At 38.1% G+C, this 18,643-nt stretch overlaps 2 protein-coding genes across 4 annotated transcripts in view; one reads left to right on the forward strand and one right to left on the reverse strand.

Moving 5' to 3' along the window:
* The window catches only part of DNAAF6 (dynein axonemal assembly factor 6), a 48,691-nt gene extending 47,687 nt beyond the window's left edge, over nt 1-1,004 (reverse strand). The window contains exon 1 of the mRNA XM_060088063.1: nt 876-1,004. Within this exon, the coding sequence (XP_059944046.1) occupies nt 876-995 (120 nt within the window). The 5' untranslated portion in view covers nt 996-1,004. The remainder of the gene's footprint in view (nt 1-875) is intronic.
* A 9,120-nt stretch (nt 1,005-10,124) lies between these two features.
* NUP62CL (nucleoporin 62 C-terminal like) overlaps nt 10,125-18,643 on the forward strand; it is an 85,418-nt gene continuing 76,899 nt past the window's right edge. For 2 of the 3 annotated variants that reach the window (XM_060086937.1, XM_060086940.1), the window contains exon 1: nt 10,125-10,441. The gene's annotated coding sequence lies outside the window, so the exon portion shown is untranslated. Of the gene's footprint in view, nt 10,442-13,038; nt 13,064-18,643 lie in introns of all 3 variants that reach the window. The other variant, XM_060086939.1, reaches the window with a different exon arrangement.

Raw genomic sequence — 18,643 nt, forward strand, 5'->3', positions numbered from 1 at the left:
GGAATCTTCCCGGACCAGGGCTCAAACCCCGGTCCCCTGCATTGACAGGCAGATTCCTAACCACTGCACCACCAGGGAAGCACCTATAGAATGAAACTTCTGCCGCAAATTTTGTTTGCCTTCACATAGGCAGTCTGATAGCCAAGGTTTGCTAATATCTAAGGAGGAGGAGAATGGAGAGCAGAGGGTTACATGGAAGTATTTTGAGTATTCTGACCATACTGGTAGTGACTGTGGAATGGCCAAAGGTCAATTAATGCAACTCTCCTACCCAAAATGAAGCCCATCTTGCTGCTGCAAGCCTCCCTGAGGTTCCCTGTCCTGACCCCAAATGCTACTCAACTAATTAGATTCCACAGCTCTATCTGAGCATGTAGCCGGAAGCCAATTTGAATAGGCTGAAGCTAGTTTGTCCCCTTATTTGGCTCAAAATATTTTCTGTTCTGCTTTCATGTGTAGACAAATTTTTAAAAATTAAGGGTTTGGGGGGCCTAATTAATACTGTCTAATTAAAATTATTTGTTTTATAGAGATATTGTCTCGACTTAAAAATCCTAGCTATCACTCTTTGTAATGGTTGTCAAGCATTCTTTGGCCATAAATATAAATGACAAACATTTTGAAATGTGGCTATTGCTGCCATAGTTACAGAACTATTTTCCTATTCAGTGTTCAGGTAGTTTAGAAAAAATATAATTATGTTTGCTAGAAACGTACTAGAGGTTATACTCTCATGCATAATCAGTCCTGCAACCTCCTGTGAATGTATTAGATAACAGAGCCCTGCTCCCACAGCAAGGTTGGAACAAGTTGTTCAAATACAGTTTCACAACTTAGTGTGATCAGAACACATTCATCTGTAAGTACACAACTACCTGTCCGGACTCAAAGTCATCCTCTTCTGGATAAAGCAGCTTAGAGAGAGCCTGCAGAGCTGAAACTGAGGAAATGGTTTCAATTTCCATATTTTCGGATTCCGTATTTTCAGATTCCATATTCTGAGGAAGAAGATAATCAGAGAGAGGTATTTTAGTCTTCTATTTTATTTAAGACATGAAGATTTTTCTAAATTGTCACATCTCCCTTCTTTCCCTGGGTCACTCCATTATCTCTTATTCCTCCTTGAAAATCCTTGTAAACTCCTTCAAATATATGTATTTTGCTGACTCACAGACCTGGGGCAGCAAGTAAACGCAAGTATACAGCTTGCTTTATTAAAACTTCGTGCTCAATCTAACAAGCATTTCTTGAGCACCTACACAGTGGTTCTCAGATTTTAGTGTGTTTAAGAGTCACTTGGGGAGTTAGTTAAAAATGCACATCCTTAAACTCTACCCCGAGAGAAAGGGTATGTCAATGTCATGTAGAATGTACATTATTATTTGGAAACATACTTTTGTAGACTACCTTATTATCTGTCTAATATATGCTGTCTAGCTTGTATATTCCTATTTAGTGAACTAAAAAGGATGTTTGTTGGGGGAAATGTCTCAAGGAACTTTACTCATTTCACACTTTTGCCTCAGGCAGGCCGGTATCTTCTGCTTTATTTAAAATTTTAATCAACCCTTGATGACGCCTTGCATTATATTGCTGTTTGAGACCTCTAGTGGGTTGGCTCATTAACTTTAGTGAAAGTTCACACAAAATAAATTGTTTTTTTCTGATTATAATAGTGATACTATATATGTCTGTTGTGGAAGTTTTAGGAAATAATACATTAAAAGTAGAAATAAGAGAATCACAACTACTTGTAATCCTACCAACCAGACATCAGTCTTTTAAATAATCTCTACCGTTATATTTGGAGTAGGAATTCAGGATCTTTAAAAGTCTTGGGAGTGTCAGGCTTTAATGAATAACCTGAATAAAGACTGTAGAATTAGGCCTATTGTTAGTGATTTGGGCATAAATATAATAGGAATCTTTTCTACACTTCTGCTGATATTTTTTGAATATTATTTTATAAAATTAATTCACAGGAAGCTTTTCTTTAGTGCTTTTATTAAATGATCCACTAAAAATTTGTGTTGTGCCTAGAACAGTAATACAAAGGAATTCTCAAAAGTGTGCTGGTACAATCACCTGTCAAAGTCAATCTGCATGTAAATGGCGTTTTACAAATCTTTTTTAAAAATTTTATTTATTTATTTATTTATTTTTGGCTGCGTTGGGTCTTCGTTTCTGTGCGAGGGCTTTCTCTAGTTGCAGCAAGCGGGGGCCACTCTTCATCGCGGTGCGCGGGCCTCTCCCTATCCCGGGCTCTCTTGTTGCGGAAAACAGGCTCCAGATGCGCAGGCTCAGTAGTTGTGGCTCACGGGCCCAGCCGCTCCGCGGCATGTGGGATCCTCCCAGACCAGGGCTCGAACCCGTGTCCCCTGAATCGGCAGGCAGACTCTCAACCACTGCACCACCAGGGAAGCCCCCACAAATCTTTTGTTTTACTATTATATTTTACCATTATTTTGACATTGCTTTTTCAAAGGAAAACTGATCTGAATGCTTATAGGAGATGTCAAGGGTATGAAACAAATGTTAAAATGCCCTATAGATCTAGCACAGAGGCAAGTATATCATAGTGGTTAAGAGTAAGGGCTCTGGAGTCATGTTGCTTAGATTTGTATCTATCATTTACTTCCTAGCTCTGTGACTCTGGACTACATCATTTAAACTAATAATGATGTCGAATAACTTAGTGATAAAACTCATTACATTGAAAACTCATTAAATTGGAAAAGGTGAAATAAGAGCCGATTAAAACAATCTTCTCTCACAGTATGGTCTGGTAGTCTGCTATGGAAATGAATAATTGACACATTAAATTAAACAAAGAGGCTTCTGTTTATATTTTTAAAGTCCTAGATGATTATGTGTTCATTAAATATTTACTTAACATTAAAAGCAAAAAGTTTATTGAAACATTTTTTTATTTTTATTTTTTTATTAGTTTCTGCTTTATAAAAAAAGTGAATCAGCTATACATATACATCTGTTCCCATATCCCATCCCTCTTGCATCTACCTCCCTCCCACCCTCCCTATCCCACCCCTCCAGTCAGTCACAAAGCACCAAGCTGATCTCCCTGTGACATGCGGCTGCTTCCCACTAGCTATCTACCTTACGTTTGGTAGTGTATATATGTCCATGCCTCTCTCTTGCTTTGCAACAGCTTACCCTTCTCCCTCCCCATATCCTCAGGTCCATTCTCAAGTAATTTTGTGCCTTTATTCCTGTTTTACCCCTAGGGTCTTCATGACATTTTTTTTTCTTAAATTCCATATATATGTGTCAGCATACAGTATTTGTCTTTCTCTTTCTGACTTACTTCACTCTGTATGACAGACTCTAGGTCTATCCACCTCATTACAAATAGCTCAATTTAATTTCTTTTTATGGCTGAGTAATATTCCATTGTATATATGTGCCACATCTTCTTTATCCATTCATCAGATGATGGACACTTAGGTTGTTTCCATCTCAGGGCTACTGTAAATAGAGCTGCAATGAACATTTTGGTACATGACTGTTTTTTTTTTTTTTATTTTACAAATTTAATCAGTTATACATATACATATGTTCCCATATCCCCTCCCTTTTGCGTCTCCCTCCCACCCTCCCTATCCCACCCCTCCAGGCGGTCACAAAGCACCGAGCTGATCTCCCTGTGCTATGCGGCTGTTTCCCACTAGCTATCTACCTTACATTTGGTAGTGTATATATGTCCATGCCGCTCTTTCACTTTGTCACAGCTTACCCTTCCCCCTCCCCATATCCTCAAGTCCATGCTCTAGTAGGTCTGTGTCTTTATTCCTGTCTTACCCCTATGTTCTTGATGACATTTTTTCTTAAATTCCATATATATGTGTCAGCATACAGTATTTGTCTTTCTCTTTCTGACTTACTTCACTCTGTATGACAGACTCTAGGTCCATCCACCTCATTACAAATAGCTCAATTTCATTTCTTTTTATGGCTGAGTAATATTCCATTGTATATATGTGCCACATCTTCTTTATCCATTCATCCGATGATGGACACTTAGGTTGTTTCCATCCCCGGGCTATTGTAAATAGGGCTGCTATGAACATTTTAGTACATGTCTCTTTTTGAATTATGGTTTTCTCAGGGTACATGCCCAGTAGTGGGATTGCTGGGTCATATGGTAGTTCTATTTGTACTTTTTTAAGGAACGTCCATACTGTTCTCCATAGTGGCTGTACCAATTCACATTCCCACCAGCAGTGCAAGTGTTCCCTTTTCTCCACACCCTCTCCAGCATTTATTGGTTCTAGATTTTTTAATGATGGCCATTCTGACTGGTGTGAGATGATATCTCATTGTAGTTTTGATTTGCATTTCTCTAATGATTAATGATGTTGAGCATTCTTTCATCTGTTTGTTGGCAGTCTGTATATCTTCTTTGGAGAAATGTCTATTTAGGTCTTCTGCCCATTTTTGGATTGGGTTTTTTTTTTTTTGCTATTGACTTGCATGAACTGCTTATAAATTTTGGAGAGTAATCCTTTGTCAGTTGCTTCATTTGCAAATATTTTCTCCCATTCTGAGGGTTGTCTTTTGGTCTTGTTTATGGTTTCCTTTGCTGTGCGAAAGTTTTGAAGTTTCATTAGGTCCGATTTGTTTATTTTTGTTTATATTTCCATTCCTCTAGGAGGTGGGTCCAAAAGGATCTTGCTGTGATTTATGTCATAGAGTGTTCTGCCTAATGTTTTCCTCTAACAGTTTGATAGTTTCTGGCCTTACATTTAGGTTTTTAATCCATTTTGTTCTTATTTTTGTGTGTGGTTAGGGAGTGATCTAATCTCATACTTTTACATGTCCCTGTCCAGTTTTCCGAGCACCACTTATTGTAGAGGCTGTCCTTTCTTCCCTGCACATTCTTGCCTCCTTTATCAAAGATAAGGTGACCATATGTGCGTGGGTTTATTTCTGGGCTTTCTATCCTGTTCCATTTATCTATCTTTCTGTTTTTGTGCCAGTACCATACTGCCTTGATTACTGTAGCTTTGTAGTATAGTCTGAAGTCAGGGAGAACAGAATCCCTGCACTTCAGGTGGGCACATGGTCTCTTGGAATAATGACTACATTTCTCAGCCTCCCTTGTAGCTAGGCATGGCCATGTAACTAAGTTTACCCAATGAAATGCAAATGGCAGTATCATGTGAAAGCTTCAGGGAACCTTTCCCAAAAGGGAGCTAAGATATAGCCTCTCCTCAATTTTTTTCTTTGTCCTTTTCTCTTTCCTGATTCCTCCAGCTCCGTTTTTTGTTCTCAAGATTGCTTTGGCTATTCGGGGTCTTTTGTGTTTCCATACAAATTGTGAAATTTTTTGTTCTAGTTCTGTGAAAAATGCCAGTGGTAGTTTGATAGGGATTGCATTGAATCTGTAGATTGCTTTGGGTAGTAGAGTCATTTTCACAATGTTGATTCTTCCAATCCAGGAGCATGGTATATCTCTCCATCTATTTGTATCATCTTTAACTTCTTTCATCAGTGTCTTATAATTTTCTGCATAGAGGTCTTTTGTCTCCTTAGGTAGGTTTATTCCTAGATATTTTATTCTTTTTGTTGCAGTGGTAAATGGGAGTGTTTTCTTGATTTCACTTTCAGATTTTTCATCATTAGTGTACAGGAATGCCGGAGACTTCTGTGCATTAATTTTGTTTCCTGCTACTTTACCAAATTCATTGATTAGCTCTAGTAGTTTTCTGGTAGCATCTTTAGGATTCTCTGTGTATAGTGTCATGTCATCTGCAAACAGTGACAGCTTTACTTCTTCATTTCTGATTTGGATTAATTTTATTCCCTTTTCTTCTATGATTGCTGTGGCTAAACCTTCCAAAACTATGTTGAATAAGAGTGGTGAGAGTGGGCAACCTTGTCTTGTTCCTGATCTTAGTGGAAATGCTTTCAGTTTTTCACCATTGAGGACGATGCTGGCTGTGGGTTTGTCATATATGGCCTTATTATGTTGAGGAAAGTTCCCTCTATGCCTACTTTCTGCAGGGCTTTTTATCATAAATGGGTGTTGAATTTTGTCGAAAGCTTTCTCTGCATCTATTGAGATGATCATATGATTTTTCTCCTTCAATATGTTAATATGGTGTATCACGTTGATTGATTTGTGTATATTGAAGAATCCTTGCATTCCTGGAATAAACCCCACTTGATCATGGTGTATGATCCTTTTAATGTGCTGTTGGATTCTGTTTGCTAGTATTTTGTTGAGGAGTTTTGCATCTATGTTCATCAGTGATATTGGCCTGTAGTTTTCTTTCTTTGTGACATCCTTGTCTGGTTTCGGTATCAGGGTGATGGTGGCCTCGTAGAATGAGTTTGGGAGTGTTCCCCCCTCTGCTATATTTTGGAAGAGTTTGAGAAGGATGGGTGTTAGCTCTTCTCTAAATGTTTGATAGAATTCGCCTTTGAAGCCATCTGGTCCTGGGCTTTTGTTTGTTGGAAGGTTTTTAATCAGAGTTTCAATTTCAGTGTTTGTGATTGGTCTGTTCATATTTTCTATTTCTTCCTGATTCAGTCTTGGCAGGTTGTGCATTTCTAAGAATTTGTCCGTTTCTTCCAGGTTGTCCATTTTATTGGCATAGAGTTGCTTGTAGCAATCTCTCATGATCTTTTGTATTTCTGCAGTGTCAGTTGTTACTTCTCCTTTTTCATTTCTAATTCTATTGATTTGAGTCTTCTCCCTTTTTTTCTTGATGAGTCTCGCTAGTGGTTTATCAATTTTGTTTATCTTCTCAAAGAACCAGCTTTTAGTTTTATTGATCTTTGCTATTGTTCCCTTCATTTCTTTTTCATTTATTTCTGATCTGATTTTTATGATTTCTTTCCTTCTGCTAACTTTGGGGCTTTTTTATTCTTCTTTCTCTAATTGCTTTAGGTGCAAGATCAGGTTGTTTACTCAAGTTGTTTCCTGTTTCTTAAAGTGCGATTGTATTCCTATAAACTTCCCACTTAGAACTGCTTTTGCAAACAAAAGAATCAGCAATACTTTGTAAGTAACTAATCAAAGACTTCAAAGTATCAAAAGAGAAAAACAATGATCTGAATTTTTAGAAAACTATATTCTAAATTCAATGGAAATGAAGATTCTACTAGCTTTTTTAGAGGTCTAACAAATTAAGAATAAGTTGTTAAACTATTAAAAACATATTAAAGTTCTTTTGACAAATAGATAACATCAGAAAAATTAAAGCAAGATGCCTTTTTAGGAATGATGCAGTGTTATTTATTTGTAGGACTATCTTTTTTTTTTTTTTTTTGTGGTCCACGGGCCTCTCACTGTTGTGGCCTCTCCCGTTGTGGAGCACAGGCTCTGGACGCGCAGGCTCAGCAGCCATGACTCACGGGCCCAGCCGCTCCGCGGCATGTGGGATCTTCACGCACCGGGGTACGAACCCGTGTCCCCTGCATCGGCAGGCAGACTCTCAACCACTGCGCCACCAGGGAAGCCCTGGAGGACTATCTTTTATTTGTAAATTTGATTTAAAGTTCATCTTGAGCCTGACAATCAAGGTCCTTCAGGATTTAACCCCAACCTAATTTTCTACCCTTCCCTCCTATTATTCTCCTACCTGTAATCTGCATTCTGTTAAAAACTGAACTGCTAATTAAACATACCCTATAATCTCCTTCCTTTGTACTTTGGAATGTATTCTTCCTTTTGCTTAGACTACCCAGATAGTATAGTGTAGTGATTTAAAAAAATATATTCTGGATCCACACTGCCTGTTTGAATCTGTCATTGCCACTTAAATAGGCCAAGAATAAATTTAAGGCAAATTTAAGCAGGAACTTCATTTTTAAAATATATTGCTAAATCTTTTATTTGAGATTTGGTTGTTTAGAAAGAAAATTTTCTAGACCCTTTTTTTACTCTCACTCTCTTTTGCTAGGCCAGTTCCTGTGGCAGAGTTTTCTAGACAGTGCTTTTAATTTTTCCCACATCAACTTGAATCCTTAGGGTCTTCATAGGTGATTGGGGGATCTCTTTCGGTACTAGCCACAATGAGCTGAAGAGACAGATGCTTCAGAACCAGCTCTTTACCAAAACATTGGAGCCATTTAGGGACTAAACAAGCTCAACCAGGATGACTCCAGACTCACGGCACCAAAACAATAATATCAATAACCCGAGATTAAGTCAGACTCTAGTTGAGAGGGCTGGGGTCTCAGCAGGAATGGCTCTTCGACCTGAACTAATTGGAGAGAAGTCTAGGTTAAATTAGTGAAAATTCTGAATTACACACTATTCAAAAAGAAATGACATTTTATTAATTCAAGTTTATATAGCAAATAAAATCAGGGTAATAAAGAATCACCAAATAGTATCATTTGGGAACTTGGTTAATAGGTAAACACATATCCCTATGTAGAGTACTGACTGTTTATAGCTGAATGATTTCAAAGTATTAAAAACTCATTTACTCTCTTAAATAAAATTGGCATTTCTTCTGCAACTTTATTTATATAGTACCTTATTTAACAATTCCTGTATTAAAATTCTTCTGAAAACACAAAAGTAAACATCATTTTTGCCTATGTCTGAGTTAAATTATAATATACTGGTTGGTTTTTTCTTACATTTTTTGACAGCTATACACATCAATGATTCCCTGCCTATTAAAACTAATTCATTTTGACTTGTTTTTACAATACCAAGAATAATTTCCTTTTTTAGGTCTCTAACTTTCACTGCTATCAAATGTACCAAGTCATAAGTAACTATGGGGACTTAACAAGAGTTTTTGTTACAAATTTAAAATATATTTAATGGAAGATGATTTTTGAAAGTACCTGGAATATTTCATAAACCTAAATGTCAAGAAATGAGCCTCTTGATTTAATATTTCCTCTACCCATTATTCTTTGTTTTAGCTAAACTTAATACACTTGCCAACAATTTTTTTGTTTCTGTCTCATTCCCGTACTCCACCTCTATCTAAAAAGGAGTTGAGACAGCTCATTTTCCTTCAGGGCTCTGAAATTTTCTCCCCAAGTCAACAGGCCTGTTTTCTTCATTTCTTCAGGAAATAGTCTCTGTTCTGAATCCCTGTCACAACAAGAAGCTCTTAGGAGAGGCGACCCCTACCTCTCTGCTCAAACTCTGTCTCACTCAGATTTTATTTTTTGTCACAGTCCCTTATCTTTGACGAGTACAGTCCAAAGACATATAACACTTACTCTCCCAATCAGCCCTTGGTGAGTAGCAGGTTTGGTAGGGACAAGTAGGCTTTTGCACACCACGCTCCAGCCCCCCAAGTGCAGTCTGACTGCTTCTCACTCCTCAATGGATCTGACCAACTGCGGTTGGAACTCTCAGCCCACAGCATTCACGTTCCCACACACAGGGCATTGTCCACAAAGTACAGGCCATTTTTTTCAGTCTGAACACCGTTATACCCCCTAAAAAATATATCTCAACCAAGGCAACCTGGTCCAAAATAAATCATGCCTGTACATGCAAAACAGAAGATAACAGTGGCTATTTCAACTTGGAGCACCCAGATCTACCTACAAGGAAATAATAGTTTTCACTCTGAAATTAGCGTTACAACCGTAAGTGTATTAAGTGTCTAGAGAAAAACGTCGGGAAGGCTTTGCATGTTCATTTTGGCCTTCTGACATTCCATCCACATCCATCTCTTGTCTGGTAAAACTGCCCCATCTCACTCACATTCTGATAGACCGAGTTTTGTTAAAGCTGAATCCTGCTTCTAGAGCGTCTAGGGCACGGGGATTTAGGGAACGGGTCTGTTCTATCGGCAACTTGTGGCTTTTGGTGGGTATCTCTCAGAGCCGTAAGTATCTAGAGTTCTCCCTAATTTCTCTGATAGCTAAGGCATCTGACGACCCCTTCTTTCTCCCTCCTAAGGTTCGGGTTTTCTCACCTGGGTCAGTTTTTGGGTGGCTCTCTAGGATCCAAAAATACACTGCGGAGAGCTCTGCGTCCCTCTGTTGCCTGGGTAACAACTTTGTTTCCGATCGCCGCCACCCCCCACCTCCGGGTTCCCGCTTGACTTTCCTGGCCAATCATAGAAGAGTGTCCTTTGAAACCTCACGAGAAGTAACCATTCCGGGTGCGTGCCAGTTGGGGTCAACGGCCTCCCCTTCCAGTTAACTAGGTCGACCCCTTTTAAGCCTGGGTCTCAGCATCGCTCCAGCGGAGAAGCGCCCACTGCGCAGGCTGGCTCTTTTCGGCCGCAGAAGTTCTGGGTCCGCCTCTCTGGCCGCTCCGCAGTTTCAACTGCCTTCGCTTTTACTTCGCCGCCACCAGAGTAAACGGCACCACTGGTTTTCGTTTGTTCAGGAAATCAACGGTCTCCCTCACTGTTACTTTCTTCCTTCAGGTGGATTCTAGATCGGACCGCTAGTTGTCCAGCAGATCCGGAACAGCGTGGGCGGAAAGGTAGGCTCGGTGGCCTGGGGGTTTGAGGAGGTTTTGTGGCGGCTCCACACGCGCTCCCCACGCCCCCTTTCCGCGCTGTGACAGAGACACGTGTTGTGGTTCCGTCCCGGCTCAGCGTTTTTGTGTGGGTTTTTTGACTGTGTGTAGGGTGGTAGGGTGGGATCGCGCTTTTTTTCCTCTGCTGTGGGCAAGCCTTCTGGATCCGGAGCCCCAGGGGGAGCACCCCTACGGCTGTCACGCGGCTCCCGCGAGGCACCGGCCGGAGCTACGCGTCGTTCCCACTCACGGGAACGTCGCCGGACCCGGTGCCCCGCTTTTCCCGCTTTGGAGTGCAGAAACGCTGGCGCGGCGCCAGTTTGCTCTGCTTGGCAATCGGAGTGTTTGCACTTGGCCTAGAGGTACAGTTGTGACCCTAGTTTCTCAGGAATTCCGTGGTTTGGTTTTAAATAAAAGGGAAACAGAATAGATGGCTTAATAAATATTTGGAGTATCCAAAACTGATTAGCTATACATATATCCCCTTCCATGCCCTCAAGAGGCATCATAACAGGAAGGCCAGGAATCTGGACCTGAGCTGTGAATTTTTGCCCCCTTGGATGTATGGATTTGCCCCTCTAGGTTTCTCTGTGCTGGAGTAGCAGTCATCAACCACAATATGAGTTAGGTTGAATGTATTTTTTTAACTAATAAATATGGACATTTTCAAAAGGATATACTCTAAAAAATATATGACTCATAGCATATTCAAGCAGATTCAAGTGCCATAATAACACTCATGGTGATTAGCTTTCTTTTTGAATATCTTTTCCAAAGATTATATGAGTATGTATTCATTTGTAATTTAAATTTTTTATAAAGGAAGCAATTAAGTTGACTGGGAGAATAAAAGCTATAATTGGTCTGTATTAGCACATTCCCCCTTTTCAAAGCACACAGGTTGTCTTATTTTCTGTCATTCTAAAACATTAACTAAACCCCTCTTTTTAAAATTATAAAATATTTCAGACAGAAAATTACAGACTATTATACACCATCATCCATGTACCCACCAAAGATTTAACAATTGTTAACCTTTTGCCATATTTTCATTAGATATTGTTTTTTAAGAACTAAAACATTACACTAAAACTAAACATAAAACTAAAACACTACCTCTTTGTAACCCTTCCCAATCTCATTTCCTTCCCAATCCCAGAGATATTTGTTCTTCTGAAGTTGTTAAATATTTTTCCTGTGTTTTTAAGTGCACTCAAACATAGATGGCCATAAATGATTTGTAATATATTGTTTTGTATGTCCTTTGACATTTTCATAAATGGTATACTGTACTAACTCTTCTGCAACTTTTTGGGGGTCAACATTGTTTTTGAGATTTGTCTATACTGATAAGTGTAGATAAAGTTAGTTATTTAAGGGGGGATAAACTGGGAGATTGGGATTGACATATACACACTACTATATATAAAGATAACTAATAAGAACCTACTGTGTAGCACAGGGAGCTCTATTCAGTGCTCTGTAATGACTTGTATGGGAATGGAGTCTGGAAGAGAGTGAATATATGTATATGTATGTCTGATTCACTTTGCTATACAGCAGAGATTAACACAACATGGTAAATCAACTATACCCCAGTTAAAAAATTAATTTAAAAAATTTAAAAACTGAAATAGCATATATATAACTCACATAAATACTAAAATGTGAAGTGATTTTTATTTTTTACACAATTATTTCAGTAACACAGAAATATTCAAAAATGCTATCTTGCCATTTAGTATGTACAGTTTTCATAGGTTTCTCCCGGTAGACTTATTGCACAATCCAGGAATAAAGCTTAAAGCAGAAAGTCATTTAGGAGTAATAAAACCTAAATTAACAAAACACAAAAAAGTTGCTTTTATTGATGTAAAGTAGCCGTCATATAACTATGCCACTTAAAAATATCTCCATTCCACTATTGTTGTTGGACATTTAGGTTGTTTCAAGTATACAAATATTCATATAAATCATACCACTAAAAGAGGTACCTAAAATAGGCAAATTCATAGACACAGAAAGTGAATAGAGGTTACCAGAAAGTAAAATAGAGGGGCTGGGAGAGTGGGCAATAGGAAGTTATTGTTCAATGGGTACAGAGTTTCTGTTTGTGGTGATGAAAAAGTTTCGTAAATATTGAATAGATAGTGGTGATGGTTAAACAATGTTGTGAATGTACTTAATGCCACTGAATTGTACACTTAAAAATGGTTAAAATGGTAAATTTTACATTATATTTTACCACACAAAAAATTACAAACATAAGAATTATGCTTATTTTTCAAAGGCATACTTTGAAAAATATACTTGATGACTAGTTTTTTTGTGGAGTAAAGCCCTGAGAAAAGTGAGATTTATTTTAAAAAATAAACTTGAATTAAGTTATATTAGCCAGATCTATTTTTCCTTGTAAAATGATATTTTTTGAAATCTTTAAATGACTACTATTACTTCATGCTTGTATAAGATTTTTATGAATACTAGTATGCTTCAGAAGTTTCCAGTTTTTCATTTGTTTTTTTTTTTTTTTTTTTTTTTTTTTGCTCTTTTTCTCCAAGGTTTTGAGGGAGGATTCTTCTAAAAGTGAGTAGGCCTTGAGGCTGTACTTTGCATTTGAATGCCATTCCTCTTTCATTTCTTAGACTAGTTCTCTCCAGTGATGTACTCTCTCCTTTCTCCTCTCCCCTCTCCTAATCCTGTTCTTTCACCGCTGCCCTTTTGGGTCCCTCTGCCTCCTTTCCATTTAGCCAAGCCTTCTCTTTGGGTTTCTCTGCCCTTCACTCCCGTCCTCTCTTGAGTCCCCTCCCCTGCCTTGTATCCTTCTCAGCTCCTCCAAGATTTCCCCTCTCTTGAGTCCTTCTGCCCACCCTCCCCTGTGGTCTCATCCCTGGTCTTTTCTTTTCCAGTGTTGTAACTGCTAAAGACATTCACTAAAATAAGACTTGTTTCATGGAAATTTACAGTCTTCTCTGCAGTGTCAGACTTGCAATATTCGGAAAGTTGGTCTTAATTTTGGGATTTGAAAAAACCTTTCTAGCCTTTAAAATAAGATTCTGACGTTATGGCCTTGACAAGTTACAGTATGAGTACGAAGGGGGAGAAAAGCACTTAACGTGAAAGATAAGCAGTGAGTTATATTGCTTAAGCTGTTTAATGTGAACTGAAAACTAATGCACAATTTTCCGTAGCTCTATATTTTATTTTGGCATAAAATAAAATGATTACCATTAGAGGTTTGATCCCTTCCTATTTCCTTGAAAATGGCTGTGCTAATTTCACCTCTCCCTATCCATTTCTCTCTGGCGACTCAAACATTTAGTATAAAACATTGGTAACTCAGTTTGTACTTCCAGAGTTGGCATCAATCACTGTCAGTGCAAATAAGGACCCTATTGTACTTTGAGGCTTCAATTTTTCTACTTTCTTCTTTAGTTCCATTTCTGTAATGCTTTCTTGGTGGAAAAGGGGTTTCTTCAGTGATTTGGTACTTTTCCTTTGCTTCTCTGCCTCTCTCCTTAGTTCAATAATTAATATGTTAAGGAACCATATGTATCCTCAGAAGTTACTATTTATTGCAATGGTTTTATACCATGACTAATCACATTGCATGAATTTTCAGGCCAGGTTGTTTAGTCATGATGTTCTTGAGAAGGTGAACTGAATTCGTGGAGTGGTGAATGGAATTCACCATTCACGTGGACTTCATGAATGGTTATCTAGTAACTAGGCATTTTAGGGAGAACGTTGTCTCCAAAGAGGATTTGCTTCCAAGAAGGCAGAAAAACTTTTTAATCCATTACATGGCTGAACTTCTATGCTAGTCACTTCTTGACAGTTATTTCTCAAAGTACTGTGTGGGAATAATGGCATGAGTGATTTTCCCCCCAAATCATTTATACTTTGTGAGACAGAAGCCCCTAAACATTTATGCTGAAATGACTTATAATAGGTACCCAGGCTTGAACTTATTTTGTTTCTGCTCTTTGAGATGCAGATTTATCTTCCTAATATGTGTTGCTTAAGCTAATGTTACACTGAAAGTATTGTGTTCAGTTCCTTCACTTACTATTTGTTTGACCTTGGGAAAGTAATTTAGTATCTTAGAGCCTCAGTTTCTTCAACTATAGAATGGAGATCAAAATACCTTTACGGTTTGTTGTAGGTAATTAAAAGATGAGGAATTTCAGATTCGATAAGTGCTTTTATCATTTCCCTTTTATATAAGAGATTCAAGAACTTAAGTGGTAAAATGGTATGTCCTGAAATGACCTACCATCATTTATTGATCCTCAGTCAGGTTTCTTACTAACCAGAACACTCCTAGGACCTATAAAGGACGATAGGTAGTACACAAAGAAGATAATTTGCATTCTGATAAATGAGATAGTTGTGTAGTAATTTTTTTGAATTGTAATTTGAAATGCAATTTATGTTCACTCTCTGGGCCAGCTTAGAGAGTGCCCCATAAATATCCCTGATTGACTTATCCTTCACTGACGGTGAGGACAACCCCAGCATTATATTTTAGAAAGCTTTCATATAGCACTTTACTTTAAATTAAATTAGACAAGATAATATATGTGGAGGGCCCTTTGTAAACTTATTTTTAAGAAAACATTTTGGTTACTCAGTGAAACTGCCAGAATTTTAGAGGTGAGGAAACAGATTCTAATGCATTTAAGTGACTAGCACAGCCCAATAGGTGGCAGCACTGATTGAATTGCCTCATTTAGATTGGACTACCAGGCAGGGATCATCTGCCCAGTTCCAGGAGCCTTTTCAGTGAGCTCCGATGATTTCTTTAGGCCTAGTGAATTTTCTGCAGAAGTCCTTCACCATCTAGTACTTCTTTCTTTGAACATGTGTGCTTGCATTAAGACATCCAGGATGGAACTGTAAGCTGGGCTCAACATAAAAAGCTGTAGTTTTGTCAACTTTAAGCTCCTAGTCAGGCAGTGTGGATAAGGAGAGAGCACTCTGAAGAGGAATAGAAGTTGGCTAGAGGAACTCAACAATGACAGAGACAGATATTCCTACTCATAGCCACATAGAGGGAGTACAGACTTGTTTTCCATTTTTTATTAAAGTAGTGATATGCAGAGAGAAGCTAAAGTGTGCTAAGGTCTTATTTGTTAAAAAGGATATGGAATACTGATTAACTTCAGGCTTTCTTAGAAGAACATAAATTTAAATGTGTTAAAGAATTCAAGAGAAACTCATACAAATAAATATAATTAGCATATGTAACTTCCAAGCATGGGAAAAATGATGGAATACAGAAAATTCCATCAGTCCAATTATGCAGAAAAAGATAAAAGATAATACAACATGGCAGATAAAAAAGACAAAATAGGGCCTCCCTGGTGGCGCAAGTGGTTGAGAGTCCGCCTGCCGATGCAGGGGATACGGGTTCGTGCCCCGGTCTGGGAGGATCCCATATGCCGCGGAGCGGCTGGGCCCGTGAGCCATGGCCGCTGAGCCTGCGCGTCCGGAGCCTGTGCTCCGCAACGGGGGAGGCCACAACAGTGAGAGGCCCGCATACCGCAAAAAAAAAAAAAAAGACAAAATAAGATGGGAGAAATATGAGTCTAGTTTTGTCAGTAGTCATAATAAATGTAAATAAATTAAACTCACTCATTAAGAGATTCTTAGACTCTATTTTAAAATTTTCAGCTTTGCTATTCATCAAAACCACACTAAAAATGACTCAGAAAGGTTGAAAACAAAGGGAAGGAAAAAGATACACTAGGCATATAGCAACCAAAAGAAAAATGGTGAAGCAACATTAATGTCAGACAAAATGTGATCTCAGGCAATTTAGTAATAAACAGATACTTCACACTGATGAAAGAAAGGAGATCTGCCAAGAGAGTATCGACCATGAATCTATGCCCCTAACAACATAGTCTTGAAATATATAAAGCAAAAAAGCAATGGAATTATAAGCAGAAATTGATAATCTCTAATAATGAGAGACCTTTTTTTTTTGGAAGTGAGGTTTATTATTTTTTTGGTGCATTGGGTCTTCGTTGCTGCGCATAGGCTTTCTTCTAGTTGCGGCAAGCGGGGCTACTCTTCGTTGCAGTGCGTGGGCTTCTCCTTGCAGGGGCTTCTCTTGTTGCAGAGCACGGGCTCTAGTGCGGGCTTCAGTAGTTGTGTCATGTGGGCTCAGTAGTCGTGGCTCATGGGCTCTAGAGTGCAGACTCAGTAGCTGTGGTGCACGGGCCCAGTTGCTCCGCGGCATCTGGGATCTTCCCGGACCAGGGCTTGAACCCATGATCTCCGCATTGGCAGGGGGATTCTTAACCACTGTGCCACCAGGGAAGCCCATGAGAGACATTTAAAACACCCTTGTTAGAAACTGGTTAAGCAGAATAGATTAAAAAGATTTTTTTAAGTACAAGGATGTGACAGATATACGATCTAAATGAGATGGAAGGGAATTTTTAATTCCAAATTCTTAATGACAGATTCATTTTTAGTCCCAAGGTGATTTTCATTTGTTTTATTTCTCAAATTTCTAAGGAAGAAAATATTTAAATATTCATGCTACATTTAACAGAGAAATTCTAATAACAGGGTAATTCTTAAATTACTTTCAAAAGAATGGAAAGCCCACAAATGAAAGGGCACAAAAAAAAGTTCCACCTTTTGATGGCTACCAGAAGTTTTTCCTTTGGCCTGCAATATGACATTGATGACACTACCTAATTCTGAAAGTATCAATGTCTATGACAGTATCAGAACCATGGTTTGGCAACAGTATTTTTTCTGTCAACAGTTGTGATATTATCATATACTTATATATCATAAATATGTAATATATAATTATATAACATAATAATATAATATTATTATAATACAATTTATAATGCTTATAACCTCAGGAGTGTGGTACCCTTAGGCAATATAAGACTAAATACAGCAAGTGCTCTTATTCTGCCCAGAATGCCTTTCTTTCTGTGCCTTCCAGGACTGAGTTATTATACCACTGAAATCACCCTTTGGAGCTCACATTTTAAAAGTTCTAAGATGTGTATGACTTAAAAATAAGCATGTCATATTAACACATTTAGATAAATATTGTCCTTCAGAGTTAGTCTTGGGGAGGTGTTCACTTATAACCATGATGTGAACACTACTCAAGATACTGTATTTTACCAATTTTAAGAGGTATAGTTTTCCATATTTTAACATCTCTGCAGTTGAAATGAGTCTTAACAGTTGATGGTATCTTACAGTCCCTTTTGGCTAGGTGGCAGTTGTGATGTCATAGTTGTTTCCATATGCACATTTAATATCAAAATGTCTAGGATCAAAACCTGCTAATGGGTGTCTTGGGTGAAAATCCCAGAGATAATAGGGAATCACCTGTAACTCCTAGAAACCAATGGTTGTGGGGAGCGAATGCAAAAGATGGTTAATCAGGTTTAGTTATTGATTATGCTGAAGTGGGAGACAAAAGGAGGCTAGTCTACATATTTGCAAAGCTGGTTTGAAAGCATAGCAAAAATGGTTTTTAGTTCTCTTATGAGTTCTTTTAAGAATTGCTGCAGCAACAATGCTCCTGGTGGCACAGAAGACTTTAAGAAATTTGAGTGGAAAATTGAATTCTGAATATTTTTTCTTAATATATGCATGTTTGATTAAAATCTGTGTCTACATTGAAAGGAGCTCTTTCAAAAAGTAAAAAAATTAAGTGATGATAAGGAACTGTAACAGGTTGGTATTGTTTTTTTTGTTTTTGTTTTTGTTTTCCTTTTTACTGGTGTATAAAGTAATGGGGCTCATAACTTTGATGAAATATTTTTGATACTGATTTCTTAGAATTGCCTTTCAGAGCTATTGTGCAAAACCTGATTGTTAGTTGCATCCTGTTTTAGAAATCTTGACTGGGATAGAATGATAAGTACACAGTGATTTTCCCTTAACACTTTAAGGAATATTTAGAGATATTATTCCATCTTCTTCTAACATTTACTGTTGCTAATGAAGAGTCTGCTGTCAATCTGGTTGTTACTCCTTATTAGGTAAATGATTTTTTCTCTCTGATAACTTTCAGATTTTTTCTCTATACTTAATATTTTAGGGTTTTAATATAAAGGGTGTGTGTGTGTGTGTGTGTGTGTGTGTGTGTGTGTGTATGGTGGTGGGAGGAGTTGC

The sequence above is a fragment of the Mesoplodon densirostris genome, chromosome X (genome assembly GCF_025265405.1).
Source record: "Mesoplodon densirostris isolate mMesDen1 chromosome X, mMesDen1 primary haplotype, whole genome shotgun sequence".
Lineage (NCBI taxonomy): Eukaryota > Metazoa > Chordata > Mammalia > Artiodactyla > Ziphiidae > Mesoplodon > Mesoplodon densirostris.